The 14,827-nt window shown below is 38.4% G+C and overlaps 1 protein-coding gene across 1 annotated transcript in view; it reads left to right on the top strand.

Moving 5' to 3' along the window:
- PRPS1L1 (phosphoribosyl pyrophosphate synthetase 1 like 1) overlaps positions 1 to 1,779 on the top strand; it is a 34,499-nt gene extending 32,720 nt beyond the window's left edge. Inside the window, 4 exon segments of the mRNA XM_041727505.1 lie at positions 604 to 1,149; positions 1,188 to 1,524; positions 1,559 to 1,745; positions 1,747 to 1,779. Coding sequence (XP_041583439.1) covers positions 604 to 1,149; positions 1,188 to 1,524; positions 1,559 to 1,745; positions 1,747 to 1,779 — 1,103 coding nt within the window.
- The last annotated feature ends 13,048 nt before the right edge of the window (positions 1,780 to 14,827 follow it).

Here is a 14,827-nt window from a genome sequence, read left to right as displayed (position 1 = left end):
TTACTATTTGTCATTCACCATCTTATATTCTGTAAATGATACAACACTTGACACTCGGACTACCTCAGGAAATATTGATCAAATGAATTAATACAGCAATAAATACCACCATCAATACATTTTCAGGATGCCTGCAATTATTTCCATTGAATAGATCCCTAGAAGTAGATACATCCAGTCAAAGGTTATACACAAGAAAATTTCCCTTGCAAAACTTACACACTTACCCATTTTATTACAATAGAGGAGTTATCTATCTCATAGATTTGGTGCGTCTGATGTGTGAAAATAATTAGCATTTTCCTGGTAACTAGCATTTTTTGTATGTTTATTACCCACCCCCCCATGAACTATTTATACTATTTCCAAACTTTATTTTTAAGATTTTATTTATTTATTCATAGAGACAGAGAAAGAGAGAGAGGCAGAGATACAGGCAGAGGCAGAAGCAGGCTCCATGCAGGGAGCCCGATGCGGGACTCGATCCCGGGTCTCCAGGGTCATGCCATGGGCTGAAGGCAGGTGCTAAACTGCTGAGCCACCGGGGCTGCCTAAGACTTGATTTTGGGCACTTTGTCAGAGTGTGAAGTGAGTGTGAAACAGGAGCTTTTCCTACCGTGGAGCAGCTCGTGGCCAGAGCCAGCACAACCCGAAGGCCTTGGCTGGTCCCGGGTCTGTCTCAGGCTGCGGTCCCGGTCGCAGCGGTGGCCGCTGGCCGACGAGTGCCCGACCTACTGACCATAACGCCAGACATCAAAATCTTCGGTGGCAGCTCCCACCAGGACTTATCCCAGGAAATTGCCCACCACCTGGGGCTGGAGCTCTGCAGGCTGGTGACCAAGAAATTCAGTGACCAGGAGACCTGCGTGGAAATGGGCAAGAGCAAGCGAGGAGAGGACGTCTACACGGTGCAGAGCAGCTGCGGCCACACCAGCGACAGCCTAATGGAGCTGTTGATCATGATCAACACCTGCAAGATCACTTCTGCCCACTGGGTTACTGCAGTCATCCCGTGCTTCCCTTATGCCTGGCAGGGTAAGAAAGATAAGAGCCGGGCCCCCATAACTGCCAAGCTTGTTGCAGATATGCTGTCTGTAGCAGGTGCAGATCACATCATCCCCATGGGTTTACATGCTTCTCAAATTCAGGGCTTTACATGCTTGGATTTACACACTTCTCAAATTCAGGGCTTTTTTGCATCCCAGTAGACCATGTGCATGCAGAGCCAGCTGTCCTCAAGTGCATAAGGGAGAGTATCCCTGAGTGGAGGAACTACACTGTCGTCTCACCAGACAGATGCCCCTGGGGAGCCAAGAGAGTGACCTCCATCACTGACAGGTCGAACGTGGACTTCGCCTTGATTCACAAGGAACAGAAGAAGGCCAATGACGTGGACCTTAGGGTGCTAGTGGGAGCCTTGAGGGACCGTGTGGCTATCCTCATGGATGACATGGCTGACACCTGTGGCACCATCTGTCATGCAGCTGACAAACTTCTCTCAGCTGGAGCCACCAGAGTTTACTCATGGAAACTTGACTCAACGGTCAACGACTCACAGAATCTTGACTCGCGGAATCTCTTCTGGCCCGGCCATTCCTCGCATCAACAGTGCATGCTTTGAAGCAGTAGTAGTCACGAATATCACACCTCAGGAGGAGAAGATGAAGCACTGCTCCGAAACACAGGTGATCGACATCTCCATGATCCTCGCCGAAGCCATCAGAAGAACTCACAATGGGGAGTCTTGTTTCCTACCTATTCAGCCATGTCCCTTTATAATAGAACGACCTCAGGTCATTCTATTTTAAAATGAAATAAGATAAAATAAAAAAAAGAATGAAAACACACCCTGCCACTTGTTTTTTTTTCTTGGAATTTGAGGAAAAGTTCAGTAGAAGACCTGCTTGCTCACTTTGTGGCTTTCTGCATCCCACATCTGATATATTTGAGTTTATCTTATATTGAAGAAAGATTGAGGATAATTGCTGGGATTTTCTCTCTGGGTTGTCTCATTCTGGCTTCTTGAGTATTTTGTGAACCTTGCAGCTCTCACTGCAGTTCAGCTACTGATTTCAGACTTTGAGGGTGTTGTGTGGAGGTGTCTGAAAGTGATTAGGGAAGTTTAAGCTACATATGAATGCCTCAGGATAACTAGCAACTGCAGCCAATCTGATCCACCATCCTCTCACCACTACCTTTTCATACCACCCTTCACTCCTTTTTATTCCCCCTCCTCTGGGCTGCTCCTCCCCCATTTGTCACAAGTTCTCCAATATCTATGCTAAACCCCCTCCAAGACAAGAGTAGCAGCTTTCAGCTTTAACAGCCACTGGGTAGGATCATGAGAGGAAGCTGCAAAGTGCAGCAAGAGGAATCTGTCACCATCTGTTTGGAGACTGTTTATCTTGGATTCTCCACAGAGCGGGAGGGAGAGAGAGAGAGAGAATCTGAAGCAGACTCCCTGCTGACTGCAGAGCCCCCTGCAGGGCTTGATCTTGGGATCCTGAGATCATGACCTGAACTGAAACCAAGAAACGGAGGCTTGGCTGACTGAGCTACCCAGGTGCCCCTGTACCTGCAACTTTCGATTTAGTTTTACCTCTAATTGCCTTAAACTTTTCCGGGACAAATATCCTATTGGGTCCAAATGATCAGTGTGCCAGTGTTCTGCAAAGCAAATCCACTTCCTGCTATGCAATCTTTTCACATTTATATTAGATATTTTTGCTATAGATTAATTTTAGCCTACTACTACTGTGACTGTAGATTTTAGGTGGTGTTTTTTTTTTTTTTTTAGGTGGTGTTATAGTGCCTTTTGATTAAGCATTTCCCTTTATTTTCCTTCCTTGTATTTGGTTGGCATCTCAGATGACCTCAGATTTATATCTAAAAATTGGTATTATTGTACTCTTGTTGAGGAAACTAGTAAAATGTCTGCATGTATGTGAAAAAAAAAAACACATCTAGGCATATCATGAAATTTCTGATCTCTAAAAAAATAAATGCAGACAAGCCCTAAAAGCTTCTAAACAATGAAACATAAACAAGGTGATTTTAAAGGAACAATATTCAGATTGCTATTAGATTTCCCATTTGATCTACCAGGCAATAAGGAAAATGGAAATTTTTTTTTTTGCATTCTAAAGGACATTATTTTTAACCTAAATTTCTTTCCCCAGCTAAACTACCATTTAATTTTGAGTGCAAAGGTAGGGTATTTTAATATATTAAAAGACTCAGGGATTTTGCCACCATGAATGCTTTCTGGAAATACCACTTAAGAATACTGAAAATAAAAAATATATAAACAACTAAGAGGAACACATGAATTAAAAGAGATATGGTGAAACTGATAGAAAAATATTTTTTCAAGAAGTTATTGTGAAGATTGTCACAGTTATTAAGACTTCACATAAAATTCACATAAAAATTGAGCCACAGTATAAATTAAATTATTTTAAAATCTATAAATACAATTCCAGATGATATCCACAAAGTGTGGGAGGTTAGGGGATATTAGGGTTGGTCTAAGGATATTAATAATCTTATCTAGTTTGGGAGGGAGGTTACTGACAAATGATTGACATTATAGAAAAAAAAACTGTTTTTTTAAATTCAAGGACAAGTAAGAAAAAAATGGAATGGATTACTTGAAAACTCCTAAACAGAAAAAAAAAAATGCATAATGGCCATTGTAATGCCAAAATGGCATAATGAACAAAGTAAAAAAAAAATCCAGCTGAAGATAGGAAGTAAACATGGGAGAAAATATAGCACGTGGAAAATATCAAATATATGTTAAGCTAAAGTCAATGTGTCAACTGAAGTCAATATGTTAAATTAACCTTATAAAAGAGATTATTAGGTTGGGTAGGAAAATTATCAAGTGATAAGCCGTTTACAAGAGACACACCTAAACAAAAATTTTGATATTAAGGGCTGATGAAAAATATGCCAATTAAATGCTCACAGAGAGAAACTAGGAGTGATTTTCAGTCAAAGTAAACATGGAATTATGTTTTGCTGATTAAACCCCTCCAATAAGTTAGAACCATCAAGAATCTTTACGTATCTAACAGCTAAACATTAAATATGTGACAATATGAGGAGAAATTCAAGTGAGAATATAAGAAGAAATATATAAACTACATTAATAGAGGGAAATTTTAACAAAACTCTCATAAACAATCAAAAGATTTTATTTGAATAACTACATATGGAAACTAAACAGATAATTCACATTTTTCCAGCATAAATGAAAACATTTATGATATAAAAATATTAATAGGTCACAAAAAATCTTCATATATTTTTTAAAGAAATTTATGTAGACCATATACAGTAAAGAGGATTTACTGCAATCATCTTGGCAATCTTGTGAAAAACTATCAGTAAAGTAGGGATAGAATGAAGCTTGCTTGACCTAATAAAATCCACTAGAGACTTACAAAGATATAATTAATGATTCCCACTACAATCAGTCAAATTTCTAAGCCAGTGGAATAAGGCAAGAAAAAGAAGAAATATTGGGGAAAAAAAGAGTCAAAACTGTCCTTATTTACAGACATCATGATTGTCAACAAAAAAATCCAACAATCAAAAGAAAATCTGTTCCTTACAAGAGGTCAGGAAAGTGACTACATGTAAGATAAAGTAATTGCCTATTCTAAATACAAACTAAACATAATCTTACATTATAATTAAAAAAAAATTCCACAACCTTGAACAATAAAATCTGCAAAATAACCAGTAAGAAATGAACACTGTAGGACTGGTTTGAAAAACTTTGCTAAAGGATGTAGAAGATACAAACCTGGAGAAGAAGAAGAATATGAGAGTTTCCTCAAATCATGTAGTCAGTATAACCCCAATCAAAATTCTAAGAGGATTTAAAAAAAAACTTGTAAAGATTTTCTTGAAGTTCATCTAGAAAAATAAGCAATAAAAATATGCAAAATATTTTTCAAAATGTTTAATATATTAAATCTTATAAAGCTACAGTAATTAAAAGTGTTACATCAATGCAGGAATGGACACATAAATTAATATTACAGGATTTAGACTCCTGAAACAGACCTACGTATACTTACCGGAATTGAGTATACCCATACCCTATTTAATGGAGGGATTGTGTTACTGGAAAAAGAAGCATAACTGAATCAATTCTCTAGGAGAATCACTATTACAAAGTCTCTGCGGAGATGCTTTCCTGATATCCTGCCTTGGCAACTACTCCTGCAATCTACTCAGATTCTCTGAAATGGGGATGAGACTCCTGCCATAATTTTTTTCCTTAGGTATCTTCATATAATTGTTGGTCAAACCAAATGATAAGTGATGCTTATAATAGGCTCCTTAATGTAAGTTGACACTTATCAATATCTATCTTCTTGATGATCTTAAGTTTTTGCTTACTTGATTCAATCCTGGAAAGTACCTCCAGCCTCTTCAAAACTTCCACTGAAAGTACCATTTTAACACTATTACTTGTGTATATGGAGTATATCCAATGTTATTTCCACACATTTAACCAGTCATTTTGGACGAACTGTTCTCCAAATGAAAAATAAATGAAAGAGAGGCTATAGAGTAATAAATAACTTACACTGCAGCAAAGTAACAGATTCTGTAGCTGAAAGCTATAGTGTACTTATGCTTATTGGTCAAGAACTATTGGGTAGCCCTGGTGGCTCAGTGATTTAGAGCCACCTTTGGCCCAGGGTGTGATCTTGGAGACCTGGGATCGAGTCCCATGTCAGGCTCCCTGCATGGAGCCTGCTTCTTCCTCTGCCTGTGTCTCTGCCTCTCTCTGTGTCTCTCACGAACAAATAAATAAAATATTTTTTTGAAAAAAGAACTATTTTGTGTAGCCCATCACACTACATACCAGCTTCTGTTGGATGAGAGCTCACAACAGTACTTAGAAGCTAGAAGGGAGGAAATGTATGTAAATATACAGTTGGCCCTTGAACAAGGTGAGAGTTGGGGCCCTAACCCCCCACACAGTCAAAAACCTTCTTACAACTTCTGACTCTCCCAAAACCTAACCACTAATAGCCTACTGTTGACCAGATGCCTTACCAATAACATAAACATCAAATTAACACATATTTTGTATATCATACATATTACATACTATATCTGATAATAAAGTAGACTAGAGAAAAGAAAATGTTGTTAAAATCATAAGGAAGAGAAAACACATTTACAGTACTGTACTATTTTATTTTAAAAGTCTGCATTGCAAGTGGACACAAGCAGTTCAGATCTGTGTGAACTGTGTAAGTGGGGGTGTCTGTGTACATATATTTTACATATATATTATAATATTGTGTATATTATAATTAATTCTGCCAAAGTAGCATTCGATCAAATATGCATATACAGGACAAAATTGGTATATCATGTCATTAGATAAATAATGCACTGATCAATCATTGATGCTGGATAACTATTAATTGGGAAACCAGTTTTTTCTCATCCTTAAATAATGCATAAAAATAAATTCCAGGAGAAATGGTCATAAAAAAACTACACTTTAAAGCACTGGAAAAAAGTGTGGTATAACTTTCATACTCTTGTAATGGAGAAGGCAGTATAGGGTATAACCTTTCAAGTCTAAAAGCACACCTTCAAATTTTGCCCTCTTTCAAGAATTATACTCATGAATTTATCTCTTATGGCAAAACTCTGAAGTCTTTTGGTCTAAGGGTGGAGAGAGTCACAATGATTCCATTGCTCTTTAATATATTCATGAAATTCATTCGGTTCAACAAATTGATCATGGATCATTCCCATTCTTAATATCCAATACCTCACTGAAGGTTTTTTTTTTAGAGATTTGCTACAAGACTTCCTTATTTGGGGATCCTATCTTTTATCTTTATGAACTTCCAGATTTTTTATTCTCTCAGGATTTGTTGGCAATTGGTTTCCATGTATTTTATACCACATGGGAATAATTTACTTTTCTAGTCTTTTGGTAGTTTCCCTTCAGGCTAAGCATTTATTTTATTTATTTTTATTTTATTTCTATTGACCTTTCCTCATTCTCTTTGGCATTTCTGAAAATCATTACAAGATTGATAACTATTTTCTTACCGAAGTATCCTTTTTTACCTGACTCATTATTACACTATAATACAGGGCTTTTCTCCCAATTCTTGGCTCTTCTCAAAGTTCTTCCCCACCAGCCCACTGATACAGCTTATCTCAGCCACTGTGGCAATTCTTAAGTGTCAAGGCCTCTTTATATCACTCACGTCTAAGGTAAGCACTTACCCTAATATCCTCCCATAGATTCTCTCTGCACTTCTGCCAGACTTATTTTCCTAAAATATTACTTTTATTACCTTAACCTCATAATAAAATTTTCAATAATTCCTTCTTATTGTTTACAACAAACCCTATACTTTATTTTCATACATGATCATCAAAATCTGATCCACTACTCCCAATATAAACTTTCTGCTCTGTCCTTATTGGTCTCTGTATTGCCCCAGAAAATACTTGCAACATCTGCCATCATTCCTTTACACACATTCTCCTAACTTCTAGTAGTCTCTGTTACCCTCCACTTGACTGAATCTCACTTTTCTTTAAAGCCCACTTCTTTTACAAATATCACATTATCTGATCTCTTTGTGTCTCTCTCTTGCAAATTCCTTTTGTCCTCATTATTCTTTACAATGTTGCATATTCTTATAAGACTAATTTGGGGAATCATTAAGGATTTATTGATCTTTGTATCTTTGAGATGCCTCATTTAATGTTTACCACATACTAAGCAGTCAGTTGTTATGGTTTGGTTGATATTTTTAAATTGATATAAACCTTACCTAATAATGGGTAAACCTAATAATAGCTAAGTAGGTGTCTTAAATATCAACCTGAAGACTTTGTATTTATTTTAAAAGTAAAAGAGAGCTATTGTAGCCTTTTCAGTATATTTTCAGTAGACGGCTTTAAAATGAAAATAGCACTTTTTAAAAAATATAGTACTCTGTGAAAGATAATACAGCAACATTGTGCAAAGTGAACTGAGTAGAAAGACTCTACAATTGGGAGATCCAATGTGTCTGGGTGATTTCCATTTTGAGAAATTTGGCCTAAGTATTATTTTTAATTTATAGTAAACAAAGAAGCCCTCATTTTCCTAATCCCTAATGTACACAAGGGATGTTTACTGGAATTCAGTCTGAGTATAAATTTCTAAATGTAACACTGACAGTATCTCTTATCAGATGACATGATTAATGATGTTTTCTTTAGAGTGGCTTCAGTTAGTGTTTATTAAGACGCTTCCCAAATCCTAATACTCCTTCAAAGATACAGTCAGATGATTCTACTTATAAGCATCCTGCAGGAATCAAAAAAGATAAGGCAGTGATTGAATGGTTTTAAAGAATACATTTTACCCAGATTTCATTGTTATTCAACTAGTGACTTTCTGTTTTTGTATTTGTCATTCTTTATTTTCTAGAAAAACCATTATTTCTTTACATCTCTGTAGACACTGTGCAATGACTGGCATAACCCATTGCTTCAGCTATGGCCTCCCTTTTACAATATTAAAGAGTTTGATTGTCATATAAGCAGTGAATCTACTTCACAGACTTAAGATCTTCCTCCTTGCTTGCCATTTAGCTTTTCCACATTATAGCCCTACCGCTTAAGAGAGGATTAGGGACACTAGTCCTGTTAAGGTCTCCAGGAATGACATACCATGCAAGGGAACAGAAAGGACAAAGCCTTTGAGAAGGAACATGCATATACTGGAGCAACAGAAAGAACACTTGTGTTGCCCTGAGTGGAGTTAGCAAGAGGTAAAGCAGAACAAGGGTAGCCCAGGGGGCTCAGCAGTTTAGCGCTGCCTTTAGCCCAGGGCGTGATCCTGGACACCTGAGATTGGGTCCCACGTCAGGCTCCCTGCATGGAGTCTGCTTCTCCTTCTGCCTGTGTCTCTGCCTCTCTCTCTCTCCTCTCTCTGTTTCTCATGAATGAATAAATAAATAAAATCTTAAAAAAAAAAAAAAAAAGAGGTAAAGCAGGACAAGAATAAGTCAGTAAACTGGGCAGAGCCAGATGGAGTGGGTAGGCCAACACTGAATTTCTCTGATCACCAGTCAGCATCAAATTGATCTGTTGTTTGCCCCTGGCCAGTAAGTGCTCAAATCTCTACCAGGGAGTATGTCTTAAATTACAGCTGCTCAAAAACTTCATGTTTGTCCTTCACAGGGGCTTTCTGAACACAAAGGCAACTCAAATGATCCCAAACTTGCCAGAACATAAAATTCCAGGCCTCCTACTCTTAACCTCCTAAATCTTCCAGATAAGAGGCCTGGGATACAGTATTTTTAAGCAATTAATCTAGATGATTCCTACAATCAGGCAAGGAAACACTAAGCCCCCAAAATAAGAATCATTTTGAGAGAATTAAAGTGACAGAACTTTGAGTATGAAAGGCAATTTTGAGCATTAGCATACCAAATTACATATTACTTTACTAATATTTGTGGCAGCTCTAGCCAATACATGGCACATAGCTGCCATTTCCTCACCTGTGACCATGGCCTTCATCTCTTATGGATCCCAAGGCTCCTTCCTAGTAACCTAGATGTGACCTCAGATTTGTTTTCCATTTGGAGATCCGGACAGCCACTATCAATTCATCAGATCTGACAGCAGATGGAACTTGTATGCCATCACTCTTGTAAGATTATCCCTAGACCAGGAGGTCTTCTCAGCTTATTTTTATTTTGAGCAATATTGAATTATTATATAGAAAAAAGTATTTGTATTTGGGAATTGATCTGTAGGAGTAATTCTGTTTTAATAACTCAAAAAATGTATTGATACAGACTTCATAGCTGCAGCATCTAAAACATGGATTTAAAAATTTCTTTTATAAAAGTCTATGTGTATAAATATACTTCTGAAATATTGGGCAATGAAAACAAGAATGAGCTTTAGAATTAGATAGACCTTAATTTTAATTCTGGCTGTGCTGTTTACCAGCTATACTACTCCCCAGTTAATACATGTCTTTGAATTCCTGACTCCTCATCTCCATAATGGAGACAAAATATCTCACACAATTGCTGTGATTCAATATGAACATGTGTGAAACAGCTAGAACAGTTTTGGTCACATGGTATGTACATGAAATAAAGCCTAGATTTCCTCTTTTCCTTTGCTTGAAACAGAAATCTTCCTCTATTAATAGACTTGCTCATAGACTTTTTCCTGTGTTCCTCTATTTGGTAACAGATTTTGGATAGTGTAATGTGGAAATCTTCAGAAAAACTCTAAAATGTTATTTATTCAAAATTTGATAACTAATATGTATTCAAACAAGCAAAATCCTCAATTAACCTTTTTTATGTGTATGAGTGTATGTCTAGAATCATAAGGAAACCATAGTCCCTTAGAATTAAATGGGATCCTCCACATTGTTAGGACCACATACTGAATTGCTACAGGCAAATGATGAGAAAATAAGCTCAAACTGGGGCCTCATTTATAAAAATGTATGTTCTGGAGTTAATAAGAAATTGTCCAAAACTATATTTTGTGATTCTTCAGTAAAGAATAAAGTCTGTGAATTATGTGCAATCTTCAAATGTTGAAGTAATATTAAGTTATGTGCCTTATACTACCATGATAAGTCTGGAAACTTAAGCTAACCTAAGAAAAGTATATATAGCAAGAGTTTATACCCAAAAAAGTTTTCTACATAGCTCAAATAATCAGAAATCTAAATGAATCAGAACAATACAATTCTTGTACATGATAGCTATTCAACATTTTATTGAAATCATATGTAAATACCTCTCAAATTCTCCCAACTGCTTGGTTTCCCCTGGCCATTAGGCATGTATACTTTTCCAAAACATAAATCAACAGGCTAAAATATCAAAAAATTAGACTATAGGCTCCTACTACCTGTATTATTCCATCTGTTCCAAGGGTCAACCCTCATTTTATATCTCCCACTTCTTTTTCCTCAGCTACTCTCATTGGGATTTGGTAGTTTCTGAAAGAATTCTAAGAAGATCAGAAATCAAAAGCTTTGAATCTGCAACCTGGTATAGGTTTAGAATCAATCACTGAAATGCAACAGCTATCCATTGTGATTGGGCTCCCCCATGTCCTCTATTTCTTCTTTACCATGAACATAGTTCAACCCAAAGTCTGCTATATAAGATCCAAACCTCAGGTCCCTAGGTGTTCCTTGGATTGGCATACTCTGATACCCCTCTTGTGTTAGCTATTAGACCAGAATTTTCCTTTGATTATCTTTCTTCTTCATATTCTATCACTTTGTGCTCTGGTTCCTGTTTGGACTGGGGCCCTACACTGAGCCCCAGGTGATGTCAAGGCTCAAGAAGCTTGAGCTCTTGTATCTGCATCCTTTCCTAAGGAGCTCTAGTGTCTGGATCCTTTCCAAAGGAGAAGCCTGGAACAGTCTCTCCCACACCTGCTGCACTGTCACATCTGGTCAGCCCTCTTTCACCCTCACTTAGATTTCTTCTGTGTTCTGCCCATGCAATCAACTCTTCTGATTCTGGTGGCTGCTGGTATCATGTCCAAGCTGTGTTTTGGAGCTTGCTTCTGACCTCACTGAGGGCACTATTCCATTTTCTATACCCTTACCTCTGCTATAGTGGATAAGTAGCTTTCCACCAAGTTTTGGCCGTGATCTGCTCCCTCCTGTGCTCTTTTTAAAAAAAATTTTTTTTTTTAATTTTTATTTATTTATGATAGTCACACACACACAGAGAGAGGCAGAGACATAGGCAGAGGGAGAAGCAGGCTCCATGCACCAGGAGCCCGATGTGGGATTCGATCCCGGGTCTCCAGGATCACGCCCTGGGCCAAAGGCAGGCGCCAAACCACTGTGCCACCCAGGGATCCCTCCCTGCTGTGGTCTTAAAGTGCTTTAAAAGAAAAACGATTTTATTTACTTAATCATGAGAGACACAGAGAGAAAGGCAGAGACACAGGCAGAGGGAGAAGCAGGCTCCTCACGGGGAGCCCAATGCCGGACTCGATCCCAAAACTCTAGGATCACTCCCGGAGCCAGAGGCAGACTCTCAACTGCTGAGCTACCCAGGTGTCCCTTGATGTGCTTTTTAATGAGGCCAACCTAAGTTACTTCTACTTGTTCCCCTGCCACTAACCTTAACCTATATAATCTCTCTTTCATAATGCTGGCAGATTAATCTTCAAAGGCATCCCTTTAATGTCATCATTCTGATGCTCAACAGCTCTATAATAGCTTCCTATTGCTGATTGCGTTTAACAAGTTTTTCATTTGGCTTTTAGAAATCTCCCAGGATCCATCCAAATTTCCTAATCATTCCCACAAATGAGATGTTACTTGTTCACGGACCAAGTTCTTCGCTAATGCTATTGATCCCACACAAAGTGGGACCTTATGTCCCAGTCCTAGTCATCACTCAAAGACAAACTTAAGTAGAAATCCCAAAATCAAGTCTTTCCTGACCCCTCTAGGTCTTTGGTACATTGACTGGCATTTAACAATTCAGTTCTTTTTTTTTTTTTTTTAAGATTTATTTATTTATTTATGATAGACGTAGAGAGGCAGAGACACAGGAAGAGGGAGAAGCAGGCTCCATGCCGGGAGCCCGATGTGGTACTCGATCCCAGGACTCCAGGATCACACCCTGGGCCAAAGGCAGGCGCCAAACTGCTGAGCCACCCAGGGATCCCCAACAATTCAGTTCTTTTCTTTCCTAGTTGCTTCATATGTTTCAGCAGTTCTGACTTTCCAAAGTTTGGAAGGATTCTGTAAGAGATGACCCTTTTCTCTGCCTTGTATCCCTTCCAGTTCTTAGGACAGTAATAGAAGGCATAAAATAGATAAAACCAGTTCATTTGGTTTAAAAAGTGCCCAGTAGGGGCACCTGGCTGGCTCTGTTGGCAAAGTGTGTGATTCTTGATTGCGGGGCTCTGAGTTTGAGCCCCACACTGAGTGTAGAGATTACTTAAAAACAAAATCTTTACAAAAATAAAAAATAAAAAGTGCCCTATAGGCAAATTGATTTCCATGGAAAACACTGCTCACTGAGTAGTGGTTTAGTTAAGTTGGATATTGGATACAGTGATTCAATTATGTGGCACTTTCCTCTGTCCAAGCTATCTAAGTATCAGAGAAGACATCAGGTGAGTCTGCCTGTGTAAAACAGAAACAGGTGCTAAACAAGTGTGGAAACCTGTCTAGAGTGGTAACTGCGATGGTACCTGACTCAGCTGAGTTAAAAAGCTGAGGAATAACTGTTCGCTGGTTGTTTTGCTCAGAGAGAACTTCTGGGATATTTGTTTCAAACAAGGCTGAGCACTGAGGAACTCTGCTGTCAGAAAAAGGAGAAAAAGAGAGAAGGTGGGGCTGGAGAGTAGGAGGAGAAGAATGAATATAAATATAAAGACTCTTCCCTAAAGAACCAGCTAAGAGTTTAATCAGAAAAAGTTCTATAGGGGAGCCATACCTAGTGACATTTACCTTGCATATAACAGCAGGGTGCTGGTATATGTTTAACAACCAGCTCTCTGGAAGACAAAAGTTCTGATTTGTTCTGTTTACATATTTCCTTGGAATAAATACTCCACATTGCCAAATTCAGGCTACCAATGTGCTCTTACTGAACAAGGAATTGGAAAGAATGAATACAAATGTGTCACATGAATGGTAGGAGAGGCTCTAGAACACCCTTGCATAAAAGTTTAGGATAGTCAATATGAGAACATGCTGAAATCAACATGAGGGCTTTTAAATACTCTCATGTGACTCAGTTTCCTGAAGTTACAGGCAGTGAACCCCTTGTTAGAAAGGACCTAATTGCTTTTATAAAAATAAGACTGAGTTAGGAGTCTTTCATGTTCTGTCTCCCTCCCTGATATTTCCCCCTCATTTTTCCCCCTAACTCTGGGAAAGGAACTAGGGGTGGTGGAAAGGGAGGTGGGCCAGGGGTGGGGGTGATGGGTGATGGGCACTGAGGGGGGCACTTGATGGGATGAGCACTGGGTGTTATTCTATATGCTGGCAAATTGAACACCAATAAAAAAATAAATTTATAAAAAAAATAAAAGATAAAAATAAGACTGATGACATGATGTTTTGGAAAGACAAAGTCCTATTCTTTAGTCTTTGGAGGCAAGCAACCCAATATTGCAGAATATATAGAAACATGTCCCATCACTTTTTCTGTTCTTGAAATAATAAGTTTTAAAAAATATTTTATTTATTTATGCATGAGAGACACACAAAGTGAGGCAGAAACACGGGTAGAGGTGAGCTCCCTGCTCCTGCCCGGAGCCTGCTATAGGACTGGATCCCAGGACTCTGGGATCATGCCCTGAGCTGAAGGCAGATGCTCAACCACTGAGCCACCCAGGTGCCCCGAAATAATCAGTTTTATAAGGAATAATATTCTTGTGTAATCCACAATTCTTACAAGAAGAATTTGTTTTTTCACAGTAGTAACCTGTCTTAGTCATTTCAGGCTGCTATAACAAGATACCATAGTTTGCGAGGGTTAAATAACAAATATTTATTTCTCACAGTTCTGGAGGCTGGAAACTCCAAGATCAAGGTGCCGGCTTGATGTCTGGTGAGGGCAGGCTTCCCAGTTTGCAGCCTTGATGCATCCTCACAGTGTGTAAAGACAGATGTCATGCCTCCTCTTCTTTCTATAAGGACATTAGCTGCATCACAAGGGTCCCATCCTTCTGACCTAATCTAAGGCTAATGACCTTCCAAAGGCCTCACCTCCTAATACCATCACACGGGGGCTTAGTGCTTCAA

This window comes from Vulpes lagopus, chromosome 13, assembly GCF_018345385.1.
Source record: "Vulpes lagopus strain Blue_001 chromosome 13, ASM1834538v1, whole genome shotgun sequence".
Classification (NCBI taxonomy): domain Eukaryota; kingdom Metazoa; phylum Chordata; class Mammalia; order Carnivora; family Canidae; genus Vulpes; species Vulpes lagopus.
The sequence above is the reverse complement of the archived record's forward strand: the minus strand, read 5'-3'. Positions and strand labels throughout refer to the sequence as shown.